Here is a 14,481-nt window from a genome sequence, read left to right on the forward strand (position 1 = left end):
TAAATTTAAGATGATTTCATCTATTTGATGAAACAAAATGTACATCTAAAAATGGGGCGGGGTCCGGATGTTGAATGCCTTTGTTTACACATAAAAAGAGATAGGTCTCTTCGACACGTTCAATCCCACCATATAATGTTTGGACGGTTCCGAGTAAAACGGAGGATGTCGTTTAATTAAACAAAATGAATCATAACTTATAAAATATGTTTAAAATAAAATAAAAAAAGGAATCAAAATGATGTATTTACATTACAATAAAGGATCTGCATAGGCCTAACTGTCCTATTTTCTATTTTGTATATTCTTACTTTCGCTTGGATTCCATGTGCATTACGTCGACTGAGCATGCACGTAAGCGTAAAAGACATGGATTGATAGTGGTCTCTGAAATTGGATATTTTCCTTTATTAGTATAGATGGAGAGCACTACCCTCAGTTTTTAATTCCAACCCATAAACAAGTAAATGTTGGCTCAAATTGGTCTTTAATTTGTAATAATTCTAAATTCTAAATTGGAGGGAGAGAATTGGTGGTCTTACACCTGTATATAGAAAGTTCCATGTTTAAGACTAAGATTTCAAACCACACTTACCAGTAGACCAGCATTTAAAACAAAACGCAAACACAATCCGGTGTCAGTGAAACAGATTGAGAAAACTTCAATTTATGTATAATTCCAATTTCTCATGATTCAATATTATATAAAAATAAAATCAGAGATATTTGCAGACTTTACACTTATAACTTTTAACTTTGAGTATCCTTGAACCTTCGGTTTAATTCAGTATCTAGAGTTATAAGAATCTTCATATATATCGGTGAAATTAACAGTTAATTATCATTGTGCTTCCCGCTAATTTGTCTCGTCATTATCTCTCGAAGGAAATTGGTTTCATAGTCTGCTGAATCATTTATATAATAGAAACATGTACTTGTATTTCAGGCCACGTGCTAGTTGTAATTGAACGTCATTGTGTCAAAATGAGCATTCTGTCTGCATTCTGCAAAAGAAAGTATGCAGACTAAAATAGATTTTGTTAGATTGATGTCCCCTTTCATTTTTTTATATATTTTCCCTTTATTACTGTAACAACATACGATGCGTGTTAAAGCGCGTAAACATACTTCATTGTATGTTCAAATCAACGTACACATACATTCACAAATATCGCCTTGCCATGAAAAAAATGACAATTGAATAAAATTGAGAAATGAAATGGGGAATGTATCAAAGCGACATCAACCCGACCATAGAGCAGACAACAGCCGAAGGCCACCAATTGAAACATGTTTCAAAAATCTTTTGAAAATACATTTGGTTATTCTTGAAAATGTTGTTTGCTCTGTTTTCCTATGAGATCACACTGGAAGATTAAAAGTCTTTGTTACATGCACTAAACCAATATGAAGATTAAACAGAAGATGTATACAGACTTATATTTCAGTCTAGAGAAAATGATTATTTCTTCAGTTGGGTGTGATTCACTCATAAAGAAATTTCGTTAAAGGCGAGTACTCTGAGAATTTTGTCATTTTTTATTGTTGATTTTGGAGTTTGTGTCATCTGTGTACTGATTATAATTCAAATAAGATTCAGCATATTTACCACACTGTTTTTCTTCAAAATCACGATTAAAGTAAGATTTATATTCCTCGGTTACTACCAAATGTACCTTAACAATGCAGACGTGTTTCCAAAGCTCCCTTAACATTGAATTTGGGGATTTGAAAAAGAAGTTGCATGGGATCTCTTATTTTATGCATATTCCTAGCAGCGGCAAATATTTCATGCATATTCCAAACGCCTAATAAATCAAGTACTGTTATGTTCAAAACGAAATAAATGAAAACTTATGGATTCATGTTTCCTAGTTTAGGTTTGACATTTAAGATGTTGGAAAGGTTGGATTAAGAAATGTTAATTGATTTGTTCTGAAGTATAATTGTTACAGTATTTATGTGGGCTGATACATACAGCCACCCAGCTTCCTTTCTAATGTCACATTTGCATGTTAAGAATTCATTATTGTTTGTAAACTTTTTCATTTGTGTTCATCTCTCTTAATTATTTTTTTAGTAATGAATTAATAATATCTTCTTAAGATAATATATAGTCTTATTTCATATCCAATTACAAAAGTGAAGTGTCAATAAAGTTAATAATCAAGTATTTCTCATACAAATGATTTCCTGTAATATGTTGTTTTTTCAAAAGTACCTTTGCAATAACAAAACAAATTATATTCAGACAAAAGATTGTCGAAGAAAACAACAAGCAATAAAGTTGACTTCATCAAGTGCTTTGTTTTCACACCGAGCAAGCATCACTCTGTTTATTTCAAACACCAAGAGATTTGTCGTATAATGGCTCTGTGGTCTGGTTCTATATGACTTATTGTCCTCTCCCTTCGTCAACAAACAGTACAACACGACATGCCACGTGATGTGTCTTAATGTTCGTTGGCGAAGGGTTAATCTGTCTTAAATTTACTGTTATTTCTTTTGCAGCTTTTAAGACAGGTAGAATTAGAACTTGAATATATTTTTGAGACACCTGTTTGTTGGAAAGATCTTAATATGTAACCTCTAATTCAATTTCATGTAGTATCGGGTTTGTATCAAGTACTAAATGTAGTGTCATACATCTTAAAAGATGAGTGCATTACTTTGTGAATGTTCCTCTAAAACAACCAAAATCCCACGGAGAGTTATCAAATACTACATTTAGAACCGATTCATCAAATAAATGTAATAAGATTGTGCAATATTGTGCATAATGGACTTTCTATGGTATAATAACCTGCATTGGTCCAATAATTTTCTTAACATCATAATTCTATGAAACTCTTTTCTTATGAATGATCTTTTGATTCGAAAAAAAAAAACCAAAACAATTTAAAATAAAACGTGCTTGATGAGGTTGTAAACAAATTTCACCTAAAATTATTTTATGCTTACTTTGATTACTTTGACTTTAATGACTTAAATCTGCAGTTCAGCTGTTGGCTAAAATTTCGTATCATCTAGTAAGCAATTTACTCTCTCCTCTCTTTCAGATGATTTTTTAATCTCTTTGCAACACCCGCGAAAAAGTAACCCTTACAGATTTGCTACAATATATATTTTGTTTTATATTATTTATCTGACCGGTAATACCTCCTTAGTAAAGTAAAATCAATTCTAGTAACTATATTATAAATAGTCCAAGTATATATTACCATAATCTAAATTTCATGCATTAAAGTATTTAATAAAATGTAAACCCAGACAAAGTGAATTGTTCGGGGAAAGGATCTAAACAAGTCATTAAATTAAGTGTTAATTTGGGTTCCGTGTAATATTTAATGCCTATTCCGGTCCTCTTCTGTGGTATGTAATTGTAATATCTATTTCGCCTATTGCATTTATTTCCCTACTGAGGTTGAAATAATTCGTTTATTTCCTAATTCTAAATGGATAACGGACAACATATAAATGCCATATCAATTAATATGGTACATCTACATGTATTTACGCCATCCTGTATGGAAATCAATTAAAACAATACGTCCACTACCATAAAACTACCTATATGTACATGTAAACTAAACAAGGTATTAATTGGACTGCTAATTATGCACTCGTGGTACGGGTAAAGTCAATTAGAAAAGGTTTCTGATTGGATAAACAACTACACCTACGGCTATTCTGTCAACACGGATCAGGTATCTCAGGTCATTTAATAAAGCAGTTGTCTCCAGTTAGGTATATTCAATGTAAGAATATCACACAGTCAGGTAAGACGAATATATTTTCGCGTATTTATTTTTTTCATTTTTTTTAATTAATTATCATAATAAAAACAAACATTATATTTAATTCATTTTAGTTTTTTATCCAATACTTTTTTTTTTAATTAATTATCATAAAAACATGCATTACATTTTATTCATTCTAATTTTTATCCAATTTTTTACTAATGTCTGAATAATAATGATGTCTTTATCTTAACGATGTTAATTTTATAAGACTTATTTTCTATGAATCTAGCATGATTGGTATATTTCGCAAAAAACAAAATACTATTTCCAAAGATAATATTAAAACGCAAAATAGGGTCGTTAAAGGTGGATTATCGGTATATATCTTAAATATAATTTCCTCAGAAAGAATTGTCTTATACTTTGTCAAAATGAAGATTTTAATATGGTATTCAAAAATACAATAAAATGTATAACTAACCGTGTTGTTTTCATAGCTACAAGTCGTGCAAAATTGTCCAACTTTGCATGGATTTTTTCGAATAAAAAAAAATCTATAAGATAGAACTTTCAAAAAAATACAAAAAGATCAGTTTTATAACCTTCTTTCACGGAAAGTAAAAAGAATTAAATAGTGTCACTATCTTACGAGTAAATGATAATAAATTCCATTATTACTCCTTTAAAAAAAAATGACCAGAAAAGTTATCTCCCTTTAAATGTATACCGCTATATTTTACAATCCAAGCGGTGGATTTGAGTTATGTTTTCTAAATAAAGAGTTTAACCAAGTTTTACATAATTTTTATCTTAACCGAAGATTTTACAATTTACTATACTCTATAGCTTGTATTAACGTTGACAATGCAGGATTGATTTTGCTTATTGCTGAAGGTCATACGCTACAGTAACCTTTAGTTGCTTACATACACATCCTAGTTTGACTTTGCTGTATATTTTTCTCATTGGTAATTATACCACATTAAACGCAAATGTCCATAAAAAAGTTCAAATGTCCTATGAAAATGCGCCAACGACTCTTAACTCTCGAATTAAAACTAAAAATGGTAATGTGTCTGTAATACAAGTTTTTCTAAACGTATATCAAACATGAAAAACAATCCTACTTTTAGTTTTTTTTTTAACAAAATCAGAGATCACTGAGAGGTTAACCTTTGAAGTTTATTGATTTTAATGAATTTCGATTTTTAAAGTTTTAACTTTAGGTTAATATTGAACAATACAAAGCTTCGAGAAACCGTTGTCCAGTTTTATTCTCTGACGTACTATTAATCGTGACTTTATTCGTTAGTGGGACGCTATCTTGACTTTATTGTTCATATACAAAAAAATAGAATAAATATTTATTGTTTTAACATATATGTTTATAATGCATGATTAATGACCTTTTGTCATGCATTTGAACACAATGTTTTTGTTTTACAGTGAGGGATGAAGCGTCAATACACAGTACATAAAAATACAATAAAACGGCAAGGCCCGTCAGTTTACAGCATCATAAATATTAATATTGTATAAGTATTTCTAAAAATATGTACTAAACAACAATGTACAAAATGATTCATAGTACGTGTTTTATACAGAAAATGTTACAGAAAATAGAAACAGTCTGACACGATAGGACCAGTCATTAATAAATGTCCAAATATAGTTGTGAACAGTTAAACAAAATAGCAAGCACACTGTCATTTCAAGACTCACGAGGGTAACGGAGGATTCAACTCGTCACTCACTCAAAATGACTTTTGTGGCCGAACAAAAATGTTGTTATAAGTATTATAAATAACAAGATGTGAGGAAAATGTCACTTGCCATTCAAAATGCCACAAATAGCATTTCTTAAAAATAGACAAATACACTAGTAAGGCGAAACTGGAAATCGCCACTTTTGTACGGTTCCTTGTTTGGGTTTCGATATGATACCAAGCTTGGTTAAGATAAGACCCTCACTCCTCTCTTTGACTTTGGTTAAAGCCCTCCAAACGATAGTTGGAGACATTATGTTTTCAAATTGCCGACCGTTGTCGATAATAAATTTCAAAAATAGGAAAATTTGCTTGATGCAGCTGAAATATAGCTGAATGGCTTAACTGCTTTGGAATCACGTCTAATTATGCTTTAGTGGTTAAAAGTGGACGAATACAAATTCATCGGATGATTATTCATATAATCAATATCATTACTTCCAGTTGGGGAATTGAAATAAAATTATACGATATGAGTACGTTAACACCCTCCCCCGAAGAAATCAAATCTTTAATAAAGTACCCCCTGTAATAGCCCATGAGTGGGTGCTCAGTGATAAATTACATGTTACACGAACCAACAATGACGATTTGATTTAGGTTTTAGGCATAAAATCAGATTGATTATAAAGTACACACCTAGTCCCCTTGGTTAGATTGTATTACCTTCCTTAAATTATTTGCACAATACAAGCTTCTTTTATAATAATAATGACGACCGTTAATTTTCAATAAATGTTATTTTCAGCAAATGGCTATTTTATGAGCGTAAGTTGATATTTAGAATTTTCATCATCATAAAAGTTATTGTTCGCGGTGTTTCTGTCATCAATGGAGATTCGTGCCGATGATTGTCACTTCAGTTCTCTGTTTATTTGGTTGAAACAAAATAGTAATGCTGGTGCGACATCATCTATACAACCTTGCCGAAACATAAGATAAACTGCGAGTTTAGTAATAGGAAAAAACTTAACAAATATTAAATACAAAAATATATAAAATACGTGAAAAACTCCCCCCTTTTTTTTATAATTGAAATCAGTCTGTGTACATTGATAGCCATTAATAAACTATTATATTTTCTTACAGAATGAAGGTATACATCTGTTTGCTACTGTTGGTACAGTGTGACTTTATCTACTCACAATTACAGCAGAATCAACAAAACACGAGAACAGGAGGTTAGTATTTATACAAATATTGTAAAAGGGAGACAACTACCTTTCCCCTCTTTAATTTGACCGAAAAGTCGTTTAGGAATTTTGTTTGTGAATTTGTCTCTATTAGCTGAGTTGGTTGAGGGTTTCTCCTTAAATATAGGTTACTAGTATATGATATGATGGAACGCTATTGAGCAAATGGAAGCAATCAATTAGATAAAAAGAGTTAAATTTCAGTCTAATAATTTATAAAAATTAAAAAAAAAAAATGAAATGATATGATTGCCAATGAGACAACTCTCCAAAAGAAGTTAACAGCTATGTCACCGTATAACTTTCGACAATGAGCAAAGCCTATGACTCAAAATCAGCTATAAAAGACCCTGAAATCACAAGTGTATAACAATTCAAACGAGAAAACTAACGGCAAAATTAATGTACACCAAAAAAAATTAACGAAAAACAAATATGTAACACAGCAGCAAAGGACAACCACTGAATTATAGGATCCTGACTTGGGGTCAGGCACTTACATAAAGAATGTGGCGAGGTTAAAAATATTATCGGGATCTTAACTTCTTGGAAACACAATAGTTGTTATGATATATTAATTTAAAAGAACTCAAGTATTTCAAAATTAATTAAAGCAAAAAGAATTAAAACATATGTGTTTTTTTTTACAAAGTACAATATACTATACATGTATATTACTGCTTATGTTTATTATCTAATTACCCGTCATTAGCGAAACCCTCATGAGTAGTCAATGTTATTGAACATCCCAGTTATTATCTCAACAAAATGATTCGATTGTCATGCCGTGTCGTGTGAAGAATGATGTCATCCCTCCTCTGCTTCTCACTATAACAATATTAATGCATATGTATATCCTCATGTTTGATGGTGTTAAAAAAAGTGTATATCATCATGTTTGATGGTGTTAAAAACAGTGTTCACGTTTCTCTAACATTTTAATAGGTACACGGGCAATGTCTTGTTGGTAAACATGATTGTTATGCTATAGATGAATGAAATGTATCCAGCTCAATCAATCTTCCTATATCCAATTAAAATTTGAATGATGTGACAGATTGATAGTTGAGGAAGAAGTCAAAATTAGAAGAAAACATATATAAATGAAAGATTTAAAACGATACGATTTTGCAATCCTATAAAATTACTAAATATATATTACTAGTAGCAGTAAGCTGTTAATGAATGATTGATTAAGGATTGCTTAAAGTACAGTGGCACAGGCACTTGTCTCAGAAAAAAAATCCTATATACCTTATTATAACACGTGTTATAATAAGGTATGTATAGGATTTTTTTCTGAGACAAGTGCCTGTGTACAGTGGCTAATATTTCATAGATATAGGAAGATGTGGTGTAAATGCCAATGAGACAACTCTCCATCCAAATAACAATTTATGCATGTTCAGGACGAAATTTTTATGATCACCTATGCTGTGTATTGTTCAAATTTTTGAGAACCGTGAATCAATCTACAAACAAGCCTGTAATTGTTTTTTCTATGGTCGAGTTGTTGTCTCTTTGATACAATCCCCATTTCCATTCTCAATTTTATACTGTAATAACATGTTGTGTTTTATTAAAACAAGAATCTTGAAATTAGCAATACTCATACTGTACTAAAAATTTCACATAATTTGACTGATGGTACTCCATTATGATTTAAAACTGAACAATTAAAATTTAATCTTGATGAACTTTATAACAACCACATGGAACATCATCTCTTTTTTAGTGGCATTGATTAAAACTTGGCATGGGGCTAATGACATATAAAAAAAGATGTTTTTGTTTCAGTTATAACTTTTAACTATAGTAATTATCAGAGTGTTATTGTTTTGGCTTGATTGTAAAAAAACTATATTTAATGTTTTGATCGTAAAATTATGACAAAATAGCAAGTTAATGACTATATCAGTCCGATATAAATACATTAGATTTAAGTCTATATACTAATATTGCGTCACACATATTATTTATACGCAGCTCTGTTTCAAAACAAATAGCAAATGACATAAAACTTCATACATCATATTAATCATTCAGAATTATTTATTCTCCCATTAAACAATCCGGTTATTTTAAGGACTGTTTGCTTAATTAGTCATTTAATGCAATACTATCTCAACGGAGTGGGTTATGGTCCACCTTTGAGACAATGTATGTCCATAAAAAAATTTAAAAGCATACTGACATTATTTGGTTATTTTTTTTTATTGTATACTTGTTCCTGAGGTACAATTTATTGAGACCACAGCGTCGAATAGAGGGCTGCAGAGGGGTCCATTGATTTTTTTGTTTTTGTATAAAATGTTTGCTGTCATGGGCGCGATAGAAATAAACACATTTCCATTCTCAATTTTAATTTAACAATGTTATTAAAATAACGCCAAATTTAACAGAAAATGGGACAGGGGTTCCCTGTATATGACACTATCGACTTATTAACATGAAATCGTGTATTATGTTTTTGAATTAATTTATTTCGGAACATCTGGTTTTATCCATGTTATGCCAAAAGAAATATATATGTCTACTTTTCATAATTATATTACATATAGTTTAAAAAGCCGTATGTAAAAAAAATTTATAAAATCCTTGTTATTTTTTTTAATTTTTTTTTAAAGAAAATGTTATCAATGCTAAATGTATGAAACATCTAGAGAGAATAATTTCCTGCCAAATTTCCATGGCTTATATCTCGAAAAAAAAAGGACATTGATCCTTATTTTTTTCTGCTTTTTGCCTTTTTGAGATTCGTTAATTACATATATAATTGGTGTTTAACAGTCTTTTCAAAAATAAAAGTCTTATAATTTTGAAATAGAGAAGCGATTATCATAAAATTCGTTTCCTCCTGGTTATCCAAACATTTTTGTTGTTGAAGACATGTTTTTAGTATGGGCATGATTCCAATCATTAATTTTTATCAAATTTGAATTATATTCTCCTTCAAGTAACTGATATTCAAGAGGAAACAAAGGTATTTTTACATGCGGGTTTATATAAACTATTTTTTAAACGACACCCAGAAACATTTAATAATCTATTGTTTGATACTGTAACAAATGATCTATAAGAACAATAACACTTTTTTATATATATGTCGTGTACAAGTTGCGATTTTGTACAGGTTATAACATGTACAAAAATATTGTACATGTTATAACTTGTATGATGCAAAAATACAAGTTATAACATGTACAAAAGTACCCCATACATGTTATAACCTGTACAAAATATTGCTTAAAAATGGTTTTAACTTGTACAAAATTCAAAATAAATCTTAAAGAAGTAAAATATACATTTAAATTCACCAATGCATAAAGAACAACAATAAATAGGCTAATATATCTTTATATCAATATCTTTGGATCTATTCTTCAACATTGTTGGCCTTAAGCATGACTTATGTAAATTTATAACTCACTTTTTTACTTTCAAAGTAAATGATATATATTTAAAACATCAAAATGACATTCGCCTCATGCAATGATATTATAGTTTATAAACAAAAAGTGAGTTATAAATTTACATAAGTCATGCTGAAGGCCAACAATGTTGAAGAATAGATCCAAAGATATTGATAATGAAGCCTGGTCCAATGAAAACTATTTCAGCTCTCTCTTGCTTTTACAGAGTAAGCATATACGACATTGTTTTAGTCTTTGCATGTTATAAACATGAGAGGGGGAAGTATTTCCCAAAATTATAAAGAATCGTTCTTAAATTTGTTGGAAGGATTTAGAAACTAGTATCTAATGTAATTGTCATTGAGGAATGCAAGCTTTTAATAAATAGTTTCACACTTATTTCAACCACGATGGACTGCATAAAACATACAATTACATGAAAACACATTTTGCCAACATTATTCATGAAACATATATTTCTGAAACTTTGTGATCATTGTCCTTAACAGAAAAAGACACGTCCTGGCCTATTTTTTGTTGTTCTTTATGCATTGGTGAATTTAAATGTATATTTTACTTCTTTAAGATTTATTTTAAATTTTGTACAAGTTATAACCATTTTTAAGCAATATTTTGTACAGGTTATAACATGTATGGGGTACTTTTGTACATGTTATAACTTGTATTTTTGCATCATACAAGTTATAACATGTACAATATTTTTGTACATGTTATAACCTGTACAAAATCGCAACTTGTACACGACATATATATCGTTGGTTTTCTACTCATCTAGTATAAATAATATAATTCATATTTATATTTCTTTTATCAAAACATTGTAATTTATGGATAAACCATTGTGTTGTGTCTTATATCTGTATTTCATAGGCTTAACTTTTGTTCCGTGTCTTATTTTTGTATTTTATTACAGCTGTTGACTCATACATGGGTCCAACTTCTTCCCCTTATATGGAACCTTATTCCGGTGGATTTGGGCAAGGTCATCCGCTAATGGGAATGTTACCATTTATGATGGCAGATATTGATTATGCAGATCAAATATCATCAAGGGCAGACGCAAGAGCAGCTAGAAGAGAGGCAATGCAAGGTCAGCAAGAACAAATGGCAACAGGACAAGGACAACCAGGAAATAAAACCCCCATAAACAGGATGAATAGAAATAATGGTAACCAATTAGGATATCCGTCCGATCCATATGTTCAACGACAATCAATGCGTCAGTCTGATCCATATCCACAACGTCGATTAGAAACCAATCAAATTCCACAACGCCGATTAGAAGCCAATCAAATTCCACAACGCCGATTAGAAGCCAATCAAAATCCTTATTTTCAAGAAAGATCAGGTCAGACAATTGCTACAGAGCAAAGCTCCTTATTGGGACTAAATCAAAACGTTGGAAAGATGTCTTCTGGAAACAATAAAAATTCTTCCACCCCTACAAAATGGGTTTTTAAACAATCCCAAACTCAAACTAAATCCATAAAACCGACACCGGTCTCGAAACGGAGTTCCGGATTGTTACCACAACAGGAAGCAAACAGACTCAGATTGTCTCAAGTTTTGGGTTCGTCAAATCGCCAACAGTTTAAAGACACTGCAAATAGTGCTTTTTTGAAGAATGAACTTCCACCTACAAACAATAAATATAACAATAACAATTCACGACGCACACCTTCAAGAATGGACCGAAGACCTCCTCCAAGGAAACAGAGAATAGACCCTGATTTAATGTCTGATATGATGGACATGATGGGTGATATGGGATTATCTAGTATGTTTATGCCACCAATGTCCAGACGAGGTGGTAGATGCGACTTATCTTCTGTGAAAACATTGATTGAATATCTGATGACTGGAAAGATGTGCGGAACAAAGTCTCACGGGATGAGATTTGGTCTAGGTCGGAGATAAATAATCTACGTGTAAACAGACAGTGGACTTACTTTAAAATGTCATTTTTGTGCAATTCTACCACCCACGAAACAAAATGATAATGTGATTGATAGACCTTGATATGTTTATCTTAAAAGAATGATAAACGTTAAATTATGCCTTTTCTGATTTGAACAAAGATATTAAACTATAATAAACAATCTTCATATGATTACAGACAGGTGAAAACCACTCACAAATCGAAAGCAGTTTAACAATATTGCTGATCTGTGCTAATGCTTGATTCAAATCTGATGTAAAGTTGCATTTTTCCTGTAACGTTTTTGTATACATGTGATGTTTTTTTCTGCTCCCTTTTTATCCTTTCGACTCGTTTTCTTTCTTCTGTAAAAAGATTCCCATAAACAAATTTTCACTGTGCCATATGAGTGTTTATTTGTTATTTTGTGTTTTTGTAAAACGTTAATGTTATAAAAAAAGAAGGAGAAAAAGGAAAACCAATGAATCTATTTTTAAAAGTGTCAAGAAAGTTATACTTTTGGACATTTATATAACGTAAAACTACATTACTGCATTGTGTACTGATCCTTCATTGTCAGAGTCTACAAACGTTCCTTTTTACAACCCAAAACATTTTATACATCAGAAGTAGCGATTCCATACACTCACTAACATATATGCATAACGTATTGACAGACATTATTCATATAAACTAGTTAATGAATCTGATCGAGATACAGGATCAATTGTGGACACAGTATATAGGATTCAATTAGATTACAAATTGCCGGTTAAAATACCAACTTGAATGTTTAGTTACTGAAAGCAACATGTAACACAGTGTTAATAGATACCTCTTTAAAACATGTTGAAAACACAGTTGTGTAGTTCTTTTCAAATGAAATTAAACTCATCATATTTCTTTAAAGCTTGTCATCTGCAGGATTTAGTCAAAGATGTAATAAGATTTTTGTCAATGGTATAATGGTGTCTAGCTGATAGCAATACTGTTGTTAGTCAAAAGTCTATTGTAAAACTAAAAGTATATTGTAAATAATTATATTTAAGTTACTTGTTTATTAAATCATGTTCAATATAACATTGTCTTATATTTTTTTCAGAACTGTGATACTATAGTAACCATTAAATTATCCCGAAGTACGCACACATTACGCATATCTTAGAAATATATTAATGTTACAGTCTAGAACCAACCGAAACGCATAAGAGAAAAATAACGAAACAACAGAAACAATAAAGTCCTAAAAACAAAACAAAACAACAATGCAACATGCATTCAAACGAACTATTAGATAACAACTTCCATATTCATGACTTGGTACAAAACATTTTAAAAACAATGATTGCTTAAACCTGGTTTTGTGGCCAGCGCTTTATGGCAATATTAAATATACCGCTAAAATGAAAACATTGCATGACAGTACAGTGCAAATAAAAACAAATACACTCAGAACAGAATTTACTTCATATACACCAGGCTAAAAACTATCAGTGTCCAAATTGATAAACAATTCTTAGTAGGTCCTTTCTCATCCAGAATATATTTTGCAATCCCTTGTACTGGCAATAATAGATTTGCATCTTACTATTAATAACTTTTATATTCATTAACACATGCAACAAAGAAGTGTCTGGAACAATAAGATGACTTCTTTCTTAACAAATATATCCTCACAAACAACCTCATATCTAAGATTGTAACAGTTATTCATCAATCAAAAACAGTTTTGAATTTTCTTTGGAGTTCGCTTTTTTTTGTAATTTTTTTTCATTAATTTATAAAATCCATACTTACTGGTGGTCGAGTACTTTTTTCAAAGTTCAACATCTGAAAACAAAATCACATAAGTACTGAACTCCGAGGAAAATTCAAGCTGTACATATCACCAATATACTGAATTGTTTGAAAAGTTACTGAACAATACTGAATTCAATGCAAAATTAGAGTCTGAATAGTACTAAATTTAAGGCAAGCGTATTGTTTGAACAGTAATAAATTTACTGATTATATCTTACTAGGTACACATTTATTTTTTCCCGCGTCTCATTTATACAAACATAATCCAATCACTTATTGTAACAGGATATAAAAGTTTGCTGCTATTGTCTTGTCTTGTTTAAAACGGCCTTCAACAATGAGCAAAGTCCATACCGCATACTCATCTATAAGCTGTAAAACAATTCAAACGAGAAAACTTACGGTCTTATTCATGTACCAAAAAAATGAACGAAAAACAAATATGTGACACATAAACAAACGACAACCACTGAATTACAGGCTCCTGACTTGAGACAGGCATATACATACATAATATGGCGGGTTCATTACACTCTTAAAATCTAATACAAAAGATACTTTAGATTTTAAATATTCACGCCTTCGACTGAGTGGTTGCAAGCAACCATTTCCTTTTATTCACCGGTA

The 14,481-nt window shown here is 30.7% G+C and overlaps 1 protein-coding gene across 1 annotated transcript; it reads left to right on the forward strand.

Annotated features, from left to right (window-relative positions):
• The first annotated feature begins 3,547 nt into the window (after window positions 1-3,547).
• Window positions 3,548-13,134, forward strand: LOC134708114 (uncharacterized). Its single transcript, XM_063568417.1, has 3 exons — window positions 3,548-3,779; window positions 6,599-6,690; window positions 11,050-13,134. Exons 2-3 carry the CDS (start codon window positions 6,600-6,602, stop codon window positions 12,051-12,053), a joined length of 1,095 nt encoding a protein of 364 aa, XP_063424487.1. The 5' UTR covers window positions 3,548-3,779; window position 6,599; the 3' UTR covers window positions 12,054-13,134.
• The last annotated feature ends 1,347 nt before the right edge of the window (window positions 13,135-14,481 follow it).

Source organism: Mytilus trossulus, chromosome 2 (assembly GCF_036588685.1).
Source record: "Mytilus trossulus isolate FHL-02 chromosome 2, PNRI_Mtr1.1.1.hap1, whole genome shotgun sequence".
Classification (NCBI taxonomy): Eukaryota; Metazoa; Mollusca; class Bivalvia; order Mytilida; family Mytilidae; genus Mytilus; species Mytilus trossulus.

What these genes read in the sequence shown, in the direction of transcription:
- LOC134708114 (XM_063568417.1), top strand. Translation starts at nt 6,600, where the DNA reads ATGAAGGTATACATCTGTTTGCTACTGTTGGTACAGTGTGACTTTATC. An exon ending in ACAAAACACGAGAACAGGAG is followed by an intron (nt 6,691 to 11,049) that starts GTTAGTATTTAT and finishes ATTTTATTACAG; the next exon opens with CTGTTGACTCATACATGGGT.